Source organism: Mobula birostris, chromosome 19 (genome assembly GCF_030028105.1).
Source record: "Mobula birostris isolate sMobBir1 chromosome 19, sMobBir1.hap1, whole genome shotgun sequence".
NCBI lineage: Eukaryota > Metazoa > Chordata > Chondrichthyes > Myliobatiformes > Myliobatidae > Mobula > Mobula birostris.
The window spans coordinates 21,870,497-21,883,374 of NC_092388.1; the positions used below are offsets into that span (position 1 = coordinate 21,870,497).

At 37.1% G+C, this 12,878-nt stretch overlaps 1 protein-coding gene across 5 annotated transcripts in view; it reads right to left on the reverse strand.

The window, feature by feature from the left end:
* The window catches only part of LOC140212473 (PH domain leucine-rich repeat-containing protein phosphatase 1-like), a 177,787-nt gene that overhangs the window by 3,283 nt on the left and 161,626 nt on the right, over positions 1-12,878 (reverse strand). For 3 of the 5 annotated variants that reach the window (XM_072283321.1, XM_072283320.1, XM_072283322.1), the window contains 4 exons: positions 8,373-8,503; positions 7,335-7,451; positions 5,924-6,118; positions 1,049-1,277 (listed from right to left, as the gene is read on the reverse strand). In XM_072283321.1, the coding sequence (XP_072139422.1) occupies positions 1,049-1,277; positions 5,924-6,118; positions 7,335-7,451; positions 8,373-8,503 (672 nt within the window). Of the gene's footprint in view, positions 1-1,048; positions 5,544-5,923; positions 6,119-7,334; positions 7,452-8,372; positions 8,504-12,878 lie in introns of those variants that run through there. The other 2 variants (XM_072283324.1, XM_072283323.1) reach the window with 2 other exon arrangements.

A 12,878-nucleotide genomic window follows, 5' to 3' on the forward strand; every position in this document is an offset into this window, starting at 1 on the left:
ACTGATAACCATACCACTAATTGTGACTGACCATTCTTGGCAGTGAAGAACTGCATACTCTTTCTTTATTTACCTAGCAGGGGAATACTGGTTCTATTGTCCCTTTCTAGGAAGAGGTACAGTCGACATTTTGGGCCGAGACCCTTCGTCAGGACTAACTGAAAGAAGAGCTAGTAAGAGATTTGAAAGTGGGAGGGGGAGGGGGAGACTCGAAATGATAGGAGAATACAGGAGGGGGAGGGATGGAGCCAATAACTGGACAGTTGATTGGCAAAAGGGATATGAGAGGATCATGGGACAGGAGGCCTAGGGAGAAAGAAAAGGGAGAGGGGGGAAGCCCAGAGGATGGGCAAGGGGTATAGTGAGAGGGACAGAGGGAGAAAAAGGAGAGAGAGAAAAATAATGTGTGTAAATAAATAAATAAATAACAGATGGGGTACGAGGGGGAGGTGGGGCATTAGCGGAAGTTTGAGAAGTCAATATTCATGCCATCAGGTTGGAGGCTACCCAGACAGAATATAAGGTGTTGTTCCTCCAACCTGAGTGTGGCTTCATCTTTACAGTAGAGGGCCTCCTGTCTTCTCCTATCATTTTGGATCTCTCCTTCCCCCTCCCACTTTCAAATCTCTTACTAGCTCCTTTCAGTTAGCCCTGACAAAGGGTCTCGGCCTGAAACATCGACTGTACCTCTTCCTAGAGATGCTGCCTGGCCTGCTGTGTTCACCAGCACCTCTTATGCGTGTTGCTTGAAATTCCAGATTCTGCAGATTTCCTCGTGTCTATTGTCCCTTTCTGCAATTTAAGGTATGATATTGGTAATATCATTACCTCCAGGAATAGATTCCGATTTTTTAAATTGCTCCTGGATAGCTGTAGCATTTTGTATGCCAACAGGTCAACCAATAGAGACATGCCCAAGCCAGAAAAAAAAATCTGTATTAAGCGTATAACCTGAATAGAACTGATGCTTGAAAGGCTAAAAACAGTTCGTACTAATTGGGTTAATTGGAAAATCAGTTTCTGATGGCTGAATACTAGATATTTTTACCTCAGTGACGATAGCTTTGTGCTTTTTAACCCTTTCTAATTCTTCTTCACAGCCAACAGTGTACAGCTTTGAGAGAGGCAATGGTTTTCCATCTCTGCACAGGACAGCCTGACATTTTCCAACATTAGCTGCAGTCAGCATGAAACAACCACTGGGATCCATAGGATCATGTTTTATGTGGCAAAGAACTGCAGAACCCCCCAGCTTCTGGCCAGCTGTTCCAAGTTTCCTAAAAATACAAGAAAAATGATTATTAATAACATGTTGGGCGAAGAGTAAATAACCAACAGAATGAAAGAAAAAGTTTTCAAACACGCAAGACTTGGACATCACAAATATCATAGGTAATATATATTTTCTAACTTAAGAAATACTTTGATGCCATTAGCTGAAAGAATCACCCGTGGAGGTGAATAAAGAAACTGAGATGAACTATGCAGAATTATTCAATTTCCGAATGTCAGCAATGAAAACATTTAATATAGACATAAACTGGAAGCAATTCTGTTTACTGAGGCAGTTAAAATTAATTATAAAATTATAAGCAAACAACGTAATTTCTCAGCTGTCAAATAACAAATGCCTCTAAATCTGCAACAATAGTATTGCAAAGGTAACACTGCTGTTTGAACATAAATATTCATTAACAGTACAGAACACAGCAACCAATATTGACTGCATAAAAAGAAAGTCAAGTCTAATTATAATAAATTTTACAATAAATCATTATACACCTTAAACTGAAGACTAATTTAATCAAATAGTTCAAATTACTATTACAAGAAAAATCCTCAAACTTGCATCTCATATTTACACCATTTTTATTTACCCTCAGCCGTAAACAATTTTCCATATCCTGTGGATTCTGGTTAGCCACATCACTAGTTATGACTAACCATTCTTGACAATGAAGAACTACATACTCTGTTTATTTACTGAGCACGAAAATCAGGATCAGTACATTTGGCCCAATTAAATAGCTGCCCCAATTAGCCGAAGTTTCATGTTAATATTTATAAAGGTATAAAAAAGACAAACTACCATTTAATTAAGTAACAAATCGTGTATTTAAGTGAACACAGAACAAATTGGAACAAAACCAATGCTACTACAACACTATAACACTGTGTATTTGTTCCTAATAGTTATCAACAGAGGAATTCATCCAGTGTACACTACTGTGTATAGGGTGTTCAGGGAGGCGTAGCAGCAACGGTGAAGGGGCTTGTTGTGTCTATTCTGGAGCAGCTTACTCATCTTTGGTCCCCATTAGACACTCACTCTCACCCGTGGCTCCAAGTAGGTACATGCATGCAGCAGCAGTCACCCCCTGATACACTGCTTTGACAGGCACGCTAAACCACGTGAAGGTAGCCGGTCGGCCTTATACCCTGGTGAAATAGGGGCATGCTTGTCCTAGCATGTGAAGTCAGCTCATATGGGCTGGACGGATGAGATGAACAGTGAGTTCCAATGGCCAACAGGGTAGTTCTGCAACACTTCATGGAGAGTGAAGTACATGATAAGGCACAGAAGTCATGGTTATCCACTGAAATCGAGGAAGAGACCCCAGTTTGTGACAACTAATCATAGCACTGGACCCAGACCTCTGAGGTCCAGAAAGTGGAACTATCCCAGTGCAATGGCTTTTCCATTTTAAAAACTTTTCCGCTGAGGTTTCACTGTCATCATTGGATACGCCGGACAAACAGCACGCTGCCATGTTCTTTTGATTGACTGTAAATGAACAAAATTAGTGCAGACACCTGGTGCAGGTAATGGACAGCCTTCATACAATACTTCTGAAGATTGCATCCTCCAAATATTCACTTTCATTGAAGCGTTCAAGATGTTTGTCAATACCTTCAAATTTATAGTTCCTAACTCGTTGAACTAGTGAAATGGTTTCATTTTCACTCCTGGCTGTTCCTGGCATCTCCAAGCCTAAATGCTTGAAGCCGCAGTGAACAAAACAATTCTGAATTGTCTTACTGCTTATTTCTTGCTAACTATAAGTGACAAAAATCACTGCTTTTCAAACACACACAAACATAACTGACACTATTTTAAAACTGTAAGGTTTAAGCACGGTGCTGTTTCTAACGGCCACACAAGTTTACACGATTAGTTTGAAACTGTCCGGCAACAATTTTCTGTCCCAATTCAGTGGCATAATGCTCCAAACAAATGAAGAGAATCCCAGCTATTTCCTCGATTAGTTTTGTTTTTTTTTCAAAAAGAGTTGTTCCAAATAAGTGGCTGCTCCAATTAACCAGAATCCACTGTATACCTTTTATAGAAATCCTTATGCACAAAAGACACTCATATTTTTTAGTTCAACTTTTAAACTTCTTTCAATTTGTTAAGCTTAAAAGAAGACTTCAATGAATGGAACCACTTTCATATCCCTTTCAGGACATTCCTTAACACTTTACAGCCAATTAAAGTTATAGAAATATCGTAACAGTTGAAATGTAGGATACATAACAGCCAAAATGCACATTAAATACACAATCTGTTCAAGTGATGTTAACCGGGGAGTAAATTTTAACCAGTAAATCAGGGAAAAAACCCTCCCTACTATATCCAAGGATCCTTTATAGTATCTTTGAGAATGGAAAGCTTTGATTCAACAGTTCACCTGTTTGATTCAGACAGCACTTCCAACAATGTACTGTTCCTTCAGTGTCAAAGTATTTGTGCATAGTTTCTCTGGGTCTATATGGATTATGTTCTGGAAGATTTTAAAAACAATCACTACATTTCTTTCAATAATACTGCATTTAGCCTCACATTTTTGTAAAGTATCTCTCTTTAAGTTCTAATCATATGTGGTGGAATTACTGCTTTATTCTTGCCCTTTTCAACCCGAGTAAAGCATCAGAAAAGACCATAAGACATAGGAGCAGAATATTTAAGTAACTGTACAGTTATTTAATGCTTTCAAGACACATCTCAAAGTTCTTAAAGCAATTCTTTAGAACTGAAAAATAAATTTTGATCCCGAGTTCAAATTGTTGCTATCAGCCAATGATAGCAAGGGTATTACAACAGGCATCTGCATTTCTGATGAAAAGATGATAGGACTGGGGGATGCTGTAACACCTCAGCTAGTGACATCAATTAAGAACAGTACCGTGTGCAATTCCCACAATAATCAAATTGATTCCCTACTAATTGTTTTTAATAGTGGGGAGGGGGAAGTGAAAGTCTTCAGATATACACTCAGCTTATGCTTAATTGGAATTGCAAATAAGTTTCCGTTCTTGAACAATCCAAGAAAAGATACAAGGAACTGTAGATGCTGGAATATGGAACAATAGAAAGCAAACTGCTGAATGCTGGAGGAACTAAGCAGGTCAAGAAGCATCTGTGGAAGCAAAGTGGCAGTCAACATTCCTGATTGTGACAATGCATCAGGACAATCCAAACTTGGTACAGAGCTAAAGAACAGCTTCAATGATAAGCAGTGCTAATACATAATATAGTACAACTAAACACAGGAAGTGCTTGATAGCTTGATTGAAAGGCCCAGAGGTTTGACATTCCGATATAAAAAAAATTATGTGCATTGCAAGCTGAATGAGATGCCTTATATTCTTGAATCAGAAAGATACTGGGACGAAAGCCAAGAGCACATTTTCATTGTCATTGCTTTGTGAAACAAATGAATTGCATGGGTTCATTGTTGCAAATGCCCACTTTTCAAGAGTGTATTATTTTAAGCATTCCATTTTCCTGTCTAATTTTAAACAAAGCAGTGAGCTAAGTCCCTGAGAATTAACAAGTGCATTTAGTATAGCAAGATTCCAGCTATTCACCATTTAAAGCAAAATTGTTCTTTTTACACACCACTACATACAACAGTAAAAAAAATCTTTCTCAGTTATAGTGGCATGAACTTTAACATGACTAAAAACACATTGCTCTAGTGCATTATAATTTCACAGTTTTACATATTCATTTAAGCTAAAAGAAGTCTGTTTGTCAGTTGGATCTTTATATTGACTATTTTATGGATTAGGAGCTCCACAGTACAAAAATGAATAAATAATCTGCCCTCCCTTCTCAATGAGTTATAAAGTATGAACAGCTTAAAAATAATCTGTACCACACCTGGACTTTGGATCCTTAACTTAAAAATAGTAGCATACAACAATGTGCACCTCACACATGAAAAATTCTTATTATTTCAAAAACTTGATTATAACAACAATGGATGAAAAATAGCACCATTTTGTTTGCTTGTCAGTTTATGAGTTTACTTTTTCCGAACACAAATGGTCATTCTTTGAGATACTGATCAGTTACCACACAGCAACTGTCTATTTGAACGAAACTTACTCAGATCTCCCTTCCACTTTGTAGGAAGGTTTTACCCACTCACTGTATCCTTGCTATTTCCTGCTTGGGGTCATGAACACAAGGAGGATTACTGGTGGTAATGAATGGCACAGTTTCACAGCATCGTGTGCACTGAGGTACTTCACTGCTTCTGCGTTATCAACATGAATAGAGATCATATTAAAACACTATGAGGAAAACTGCATGCTAAATTATTCAGGCTTCAGCACCAGCAATAAAGACTTATTTAGTAATAACTAAAATGAAAGGAAAATACATTAATTTTTTTTCTCCATATTTTAAAAGAGCAAATACAATTAAAAGCAGAGACACAGAACATGCTTGAACAGAGCAAGACATCTCATCATCAAGTTACCCTCAGTTCAACCATGCCAGTTTAATTAGACAATTGATACCAGATAGTCAACTAAATTTCCCCATTCAAATAAGACAGTATTAAATTGCAGAAGTAAAGCTATCCAGGAACAATATCACATCATCATGTAATTGATTTCCAATGAATTTACTAACCTCTGCATGACCAGGAAAGTATTAGTCATTAGCTCCTCATCAGTCTTTGATTTCTGCAGCTCATCTGCCAAAATGTCACTCATGGTGCACTGCAACAGGTAGGGCACTTCTACATTTCGATCACCATCGAAGACACCATACAAAGCCTCTCTGTTATCACAGAAGTTATTCACTGACAATGCAGCCACACACAACCTTGAGTGAGTAAAAACAGAAATACCATTACCTTTCCCTTCAAAAATAGCTTTCTTACTTTTGATCAGTATATTAAGATTTGAAGCACTGTTCCAAATATCTTCAAATATAAATTTACACTTAGTAGCCACTTTATTAGGTGTACCAGTACACCTGCACGATAATGCAAATACATAATCAGCCAATCATGTAGCAACAACTCAATGCATAAAAGCATGCAGACATGGTCAGGAGGTTCAGTTGTTGTTCAGCCCAAACATCAGAATGGGGAAGAAGTTGTGATCTAAGTGACTTTGACTGTGGATTGATTGCTGGTCCCGCACGAGGTGGTTTGAGCATCTCAGAAATTGCTGATGTCCTGGGATTTTCACGCAGAAGTCTCCAGAGTTTACAGAGAACAAGTGGCATTTCTGTGGGCGAAAATGCCTTATTAATGAGAGAAGCAAGAGGAGAATGGCCTGACTGGGTCAAGCTGACAGGAAGATGACAGTAACTCAAATAACCACATGTTACAACAGTAGAGTGCAGAACAGCATGACCATACACTCAGTGGCCATTTTATCAGGTATAAGAGGTACCTAATAAAGTGGCCATTGAGTGTATATACCGAAAGTTTAAAAAATTGTCTCAAAATAATTATATGACATACTTACAAAATGTAAAGTTTATTTTAATGCTTAACATTTGTTCTTAATTTTTTAGTTAAGACAGAAGAAGCCTTGCAATTATTTTAGGCAGGCCAATAGTCTGCAACTGATAACCACCTAGTTTTTTATTTAAGCAATGCAGCTTGTTTAGGGAATGACATAGCCACTAAATATCTATTATCCAACTTGAGTTCCCTTGAATATTCATTTTGTGAGGATGCTTTATTTCTCCTTTCAATTCTTCTGTAAACTTACTTCAGTGGGACATAAAGAAGTCTTTGAATTTTGAAAATCCATTAAGACACTAGTCCTTTACTTCCGAAGACACAAGGATCTTATATAGATATAATGTGTCAGTTACTTACTGCATCCCAGCAACTGCACAGTCAAAGAAAAGAATCTTCTGCAAAGACAAGGCCATATCACAAGAACGCAAACCTAGTTTCCGAGAACTGGTTTCTTCAGTAATTTGAAAAGTACTTTTTACGTGAGAACCTCTCAAACCAGGAGAATGTACATTACACAGCACTAATTAGATTTTGTTTTGCCATTATCACAGAATGACATACCTGTTTTTAACTCCAGAGGCTTCTGTATAACCATGACTCCACACAGCTGGTGCACCAGGTGCCTCACCAACTGCAAAGGATGTAGAGGATTGATCTACCTTGAAGCAGCGAATGTTACTGAGAGGAACAAGGCAAGAGGAATTAAAGGGAGAAAAAATTAAAACAATTAGATCACTTTTGACATTTACGAGAGATAATTGTATGAGCCTTGAATAAACAGAATATCATTTGATATTTAAAAATAAAATCTGCAAAAAAACTCGTTGCTTCTAGTGAAAGCGGTTTATGAGAAATTGTTTTAAGTATAAACAGCCCATAAAACCTGTAGCACAAATATCAAGTCAACTGAATGGTTCCAGTTTTTTTATACACACACACACACACACACACACACACACACACACACACACACACACACACACACACACACACACACACACACACACACACACACACACTATTGGAGGTTTACTGGATTCAACATTCCACAACATTCCATGGAGATTAACACCTAATAATTTATTTTAGGTTATTTAAGAGTAATGCAAAAATAAATAATTCTCAGCTGGTATCACATATTTTGTTAAATCTCTCAGCTTTGCAGTGGGCATGCCTTTATTCTTCAAAGGGTTATATCATATTTTAAGCTCCGCTAGGCACAGTGATAATGATTTTAGGTATTTTTTATTATTATTCTGATTACTGAAAGATTTTTTAGCCAACTATGACAATGTTCAATTCTGAAATTCTGATATCAGAAAAGAAAGTGTTTTAAAGAATAATTGTGAAAAGTAAAAATGTACTAATTAAATAAATATGCAGATCAATAAAGTTATTGAATTTACTTTCAAAGCATTCTGTAAACACATTCATTTTTACACAAAGTTTCCCTCCTAGAAAATGTATTTTTTGTTGTGCTTCTGTGAGAAGTAGTAATTTGGACTCTACATATCACCTAATGTTCAAGACAGGATCTACTACAGGCCATAACAGGACTGTTTGTTGACATAATATTAAATTGGAATAGTGACTGCTTACTTCAGCAGCTCCAGAGTTTTGTGATCCAGGACCAGTCTGGGATTTCCAGTGAGGTCTAGTTCTTGCAGTTTCGGTGGCAAATTTTCAGGCAATGTGATCTCGTTCAGCTCATTACAGCTCAGGTCAACACACTGTAGAAAAAAAGCAGACAGGCAATGAATCTGGCTGGATTCCAGTTCACCAGCCTACTGATTCCCATCTTTACTGAATTATGCAAGGCTCTGTTAGCTCCTGCCTAGGCAAGGATCCAGCAGATTTATGAATTGCACTCTTGCACAAAATGAATACAGCTAAGCTTTCTTTCTCCCTATTGTACGGATGGAGCAGCAATATTAATTCTAGTTGAATAGGCTGGTAAAATAGCCAGTCATCTCAAAAAATAAAGAGGAGAGAGCAGCACATTTCCAAGTTTGAGCTTTTAATTTGTACTCGTCAATTGCTTCACTGAAACTTTGTTATTGTTGAGTATTGTCTTACAAAATAATTGTACATATTATTTTTACTATTGTTGCATTTATAAATTTATAACATGTACTTTTAAAATAATAAAAATTTAAAGATCATGGTCTTATAGAGGCTATGCAAATACAAAGAAGTCACAGTTTTTAAAAATTAATTCCACTTCAAGGAAACTCAAACTGAGCTTCACCCTTCATTTAATTTGTTCAAATGGCAAATATGTTTTGTACAAAGTATATTGAATTCAAATCAAACACATTATTTATAGTCTTCTTGGGAGTTTTATTAAAGAATCATGTTCTTGGAAAAGCTGTTTTATTTCCTCTGACATATACAAATCCCTGTGCCTAATCCTGCATGCTGACCTATATCAGTATCAAAGACAGTATTACTGCTGGATACAGAGATTACATAGATAACAAAGATGATTCTATGAAATTAAGGATGTATAGCTCCATTTAGATTCTTTTTACTGTTAGAAATACAGTATTTCAAAGCTTATTTAAGGAAACATGCTCAGATAAAACTCAAAATATGATTACAATGAGCAATAAGAAAATATTTTTTGATATACTTCTTAAGGTTTCCACAAGTCAATTTGTTATACTGAGAAGCCACAACATAATCCAAGCTCAGATCTGTGTTGACTGATAGAATTTCACAAATTATACGCTTACAAAATAACCATTTTTCCATGGATATACTGTACACACTTGGATAAGTCTTTACTGCTTTAATGTCTATATGAACGTCCTTTGATTTACAAATATGCAATTTACAACTTCCTGCCATATCACAAGCCGACTCCAAAAGGTACATATCTTTGATTTATAAAGTTTTTTTGCCAGAAGAATCTTTTGTGTACTGTAAGCAATGATCAGCTTCATCATTAAAGATCACTATCCTAATGCTGTCAGTTCTGCTCTTTAAATAGTCTTCAAAACCTGACAAAAGATGCTGCAATCTACCACACAGAGCAATTGATTGTTGATACAATTGGCTATGGAACTATTGGCTGTAGGATTGTGTTATTTCAGGAAGTGTATCATGTACAGAAATAATAAAGGGTTTACAATGAAGAGATTGAACAAAAGTTAAACTTGTGGTTTGAAGTTCGGAGTCAAGGCTCTGCACATATTTAATGATGATCCAGGGAAGAATGAGTTTTTATGCAAGAGCTAGAACAGCATGGGATTGGGATGATTCTTCTGGAAATGCTAATACATTCAAAGTCAACCACAGCTGATTTGAATGCTTCGAGAGGTGCACAAATTTACACATTACTTGCTTTGTGAGTGTGGTGGCGTGCAGATAATATGGTGGCAAAAAATTTTCCAAAGGAGGAAAGTAACAATTCTCCTAATCAAGTGTCTAATGCAGATGAGTAAAACATTCCAAGCTTCCAGACAGCCAAAATCGTTTTACTCTTCATCTTGGAGGCAATGCCAAGGGCACCTTTAAATTTAATCTTCTCTTAATCCACTATTCAGAAACCTTGAAGGATCTAAAGCAGTAACTCCCAATGTTTCCTAAGGGGGCTGTAGGGGAAATAGAAGATGTCAAGGGGCGTTCAAGATTATTGGGGGCGGCCATAAGTGGCACCCTAACTTCAGGCACGAAACTTGACTGACCATTAGGAGAGCAGGCGGTTCCAAAAAAACAGAATGAGGCAGTGGAACACAGGATGAACTATAGTTCCGCAGGTGGTGATCACTCGTCGTCACAACATGTCTAAAACTTCGCAATCTCATCCAACCTTACCAACCAGACAGACTTTATTGGAGATGCATAAATTAGCAACCAGGGTGCCCAATAGTTCCCCTTGACTCGCGGCATGGAATGAGTTCATGCAATTTAACAGCTGGTAAGTCAAGAACACCCCCTCAACTTTTTCTACAGATCTACAGAAAGCAGGTCGCGCTACGATATAGCGCTGGCCAGAACCAAACGGTGAAATAGAGCTAATCAGTGAACCTCTAGAGGTGTTCAAAGTGATCTTGGCTTCATATGTGTTGTCAAGAAACATCTTTGGGTCAGTTAATTTTTATTCGAATTTAGTCCTGTTAATGATGGATAAATATGTACAGCACTATCTCTTTGATTCTGAAGGTGGTGAAGCCTTGAATTCTAATCCTGCTAAGAAACAAAACTACAGAATGTGCGTCAATACAATGATACATACCTGAAATGTGATTTTATTCCATCCTCATCAAATTAGCGGTGCCCCACATGTCTTACTTGTAATACTATACTGGCCAATGAAGCCATGAAATCATCAAGATTGCAGGAACACTTCCATAAAGGACACCCTGAAAGGCTACTTATCTATTACCCAATTCCGGAAGATGAAAGAAGCATTTGAAAAGCATTGCACACTGAAGTCATTTGCCAAGAAAGCTAAAAATGATCTTGATCATGGTCTCACTGCTTCTCATAATATTTCCAAATGATAGCAAGTGTGGAAAATCTCATACAATTGGTAAAAGATTAATAATGCCTGCTGTATCTGAAGTACTAACTATTGTTTTCAAAATGGATACCAGTATTTTAAAATCAATTCCTCTGAGTAATACTTCTGTACCTTGTATGCACAGAGCTACAAAAAACAGAATTTGGGACACAACTGGATGAGTCAACTGTGCGAGACAATGAGGCATTGCTAATGGCATATGGTTTATCAAAAATGGAAAAGTTTATGAAGAGATTCTCTTTTGTAAAATGTTAAAAACAAATACCAAAAGGGAATCAATTTATAACCAGCCCAAAATGTATGCTGAGGATAGAAGTATCCTCATTAGTAACATGACTTCTTGTGCAACAGATGGAGCTCCATATATGACAGGTTGCCATGCTGGTTTAGTGACACTTATGAAAAAAGAAATTCCAAGTCTGTTTGCAATCCATTATGTAATTCATCATCAACATCTTGCAGCCAAAAACCTCAGCCAGCAACTTTTTTCAAGCATGACTCTTGTAATATCTGCTATCAACAAAATTAAAGCTCCTCTGTTAAATAGCAGAATATTTTGCCAGTTACGCCAAGATAAGGATAAAGAGTTTGAACGCTTATTTCTTCACACTGAAGTGCACTGGCTGTCAAAAGGCTGCTGCTTAAAACATTTCTTTGATCTTTTTAACACTGTGGTTGAATATTTGCTTAAAGTTGACAAGAGCTTGGGAAATAAGATTAACGTCCATGTAGAGATGTGGCATACCTAGCCAATCTGTATGACAAAATGAACATTCTAAATATGAAACTGCAGCGTGGGAATTTCAATTTAATCCAAGCAAAAAGTGCAGCTTCCACTTTTATTGGAAAATTGGAAATATATAAGCAAAACATTGGGAGAAGACTGTTCTCACAGTTTCAAAAGATGGAAAACATGGCACTTTCTTTCACAAATGGTGATTTGCAAGAGTACTTCTCACACCTGCAGTCACTGAAGGATTTTCAGAATTCAAGGATTTGAACAATCTGGAAATTCCTGACTGGGTAATTAACCCAGTTCTTTGCAAGGAGGGAGAATAGGAAGAGAGCTAGCAAGAAGAAATTATCAAAATTCAGAATGATGAAGAACCAAAAACGCTTTTCAAAAATGTTGGCTTTTGTAGTATGTGGTCCCACTGTCATAAGAAGTATCCTGGTCTCTGGAGAAGAGCCAGCTGCTCTTCATTGCATTTCCATTATCCTACCTTGTTGAAAGAATCTTTAGTGCAGTTAAAGACATACTCACAAAAAACAGAATCTGCTTGGAAATTGTTATGCGTGGTGACTTAAGGCCTTTGCTGTTACAACTTGAACCAGATATTTCAACTCTTGCTAAAAGCCATCAAGCTCAAGGATCACATTGATATCAAAGCTGCTGTGTAAGCTAAGTTTAAAGACAAATAAAAATTTAAAACAATCACTTTTCTCATGTTAGTATATGGCAGACATGTTTTTACACTATGGGGTGGCAGAAAGTATATTGTGCCTTAGAGGGGTGTTGGGAAGTATGAAAATGCTTTAGGGGTGTGCTGGCAAGTATGAAAGTAGGTTGGGAAACA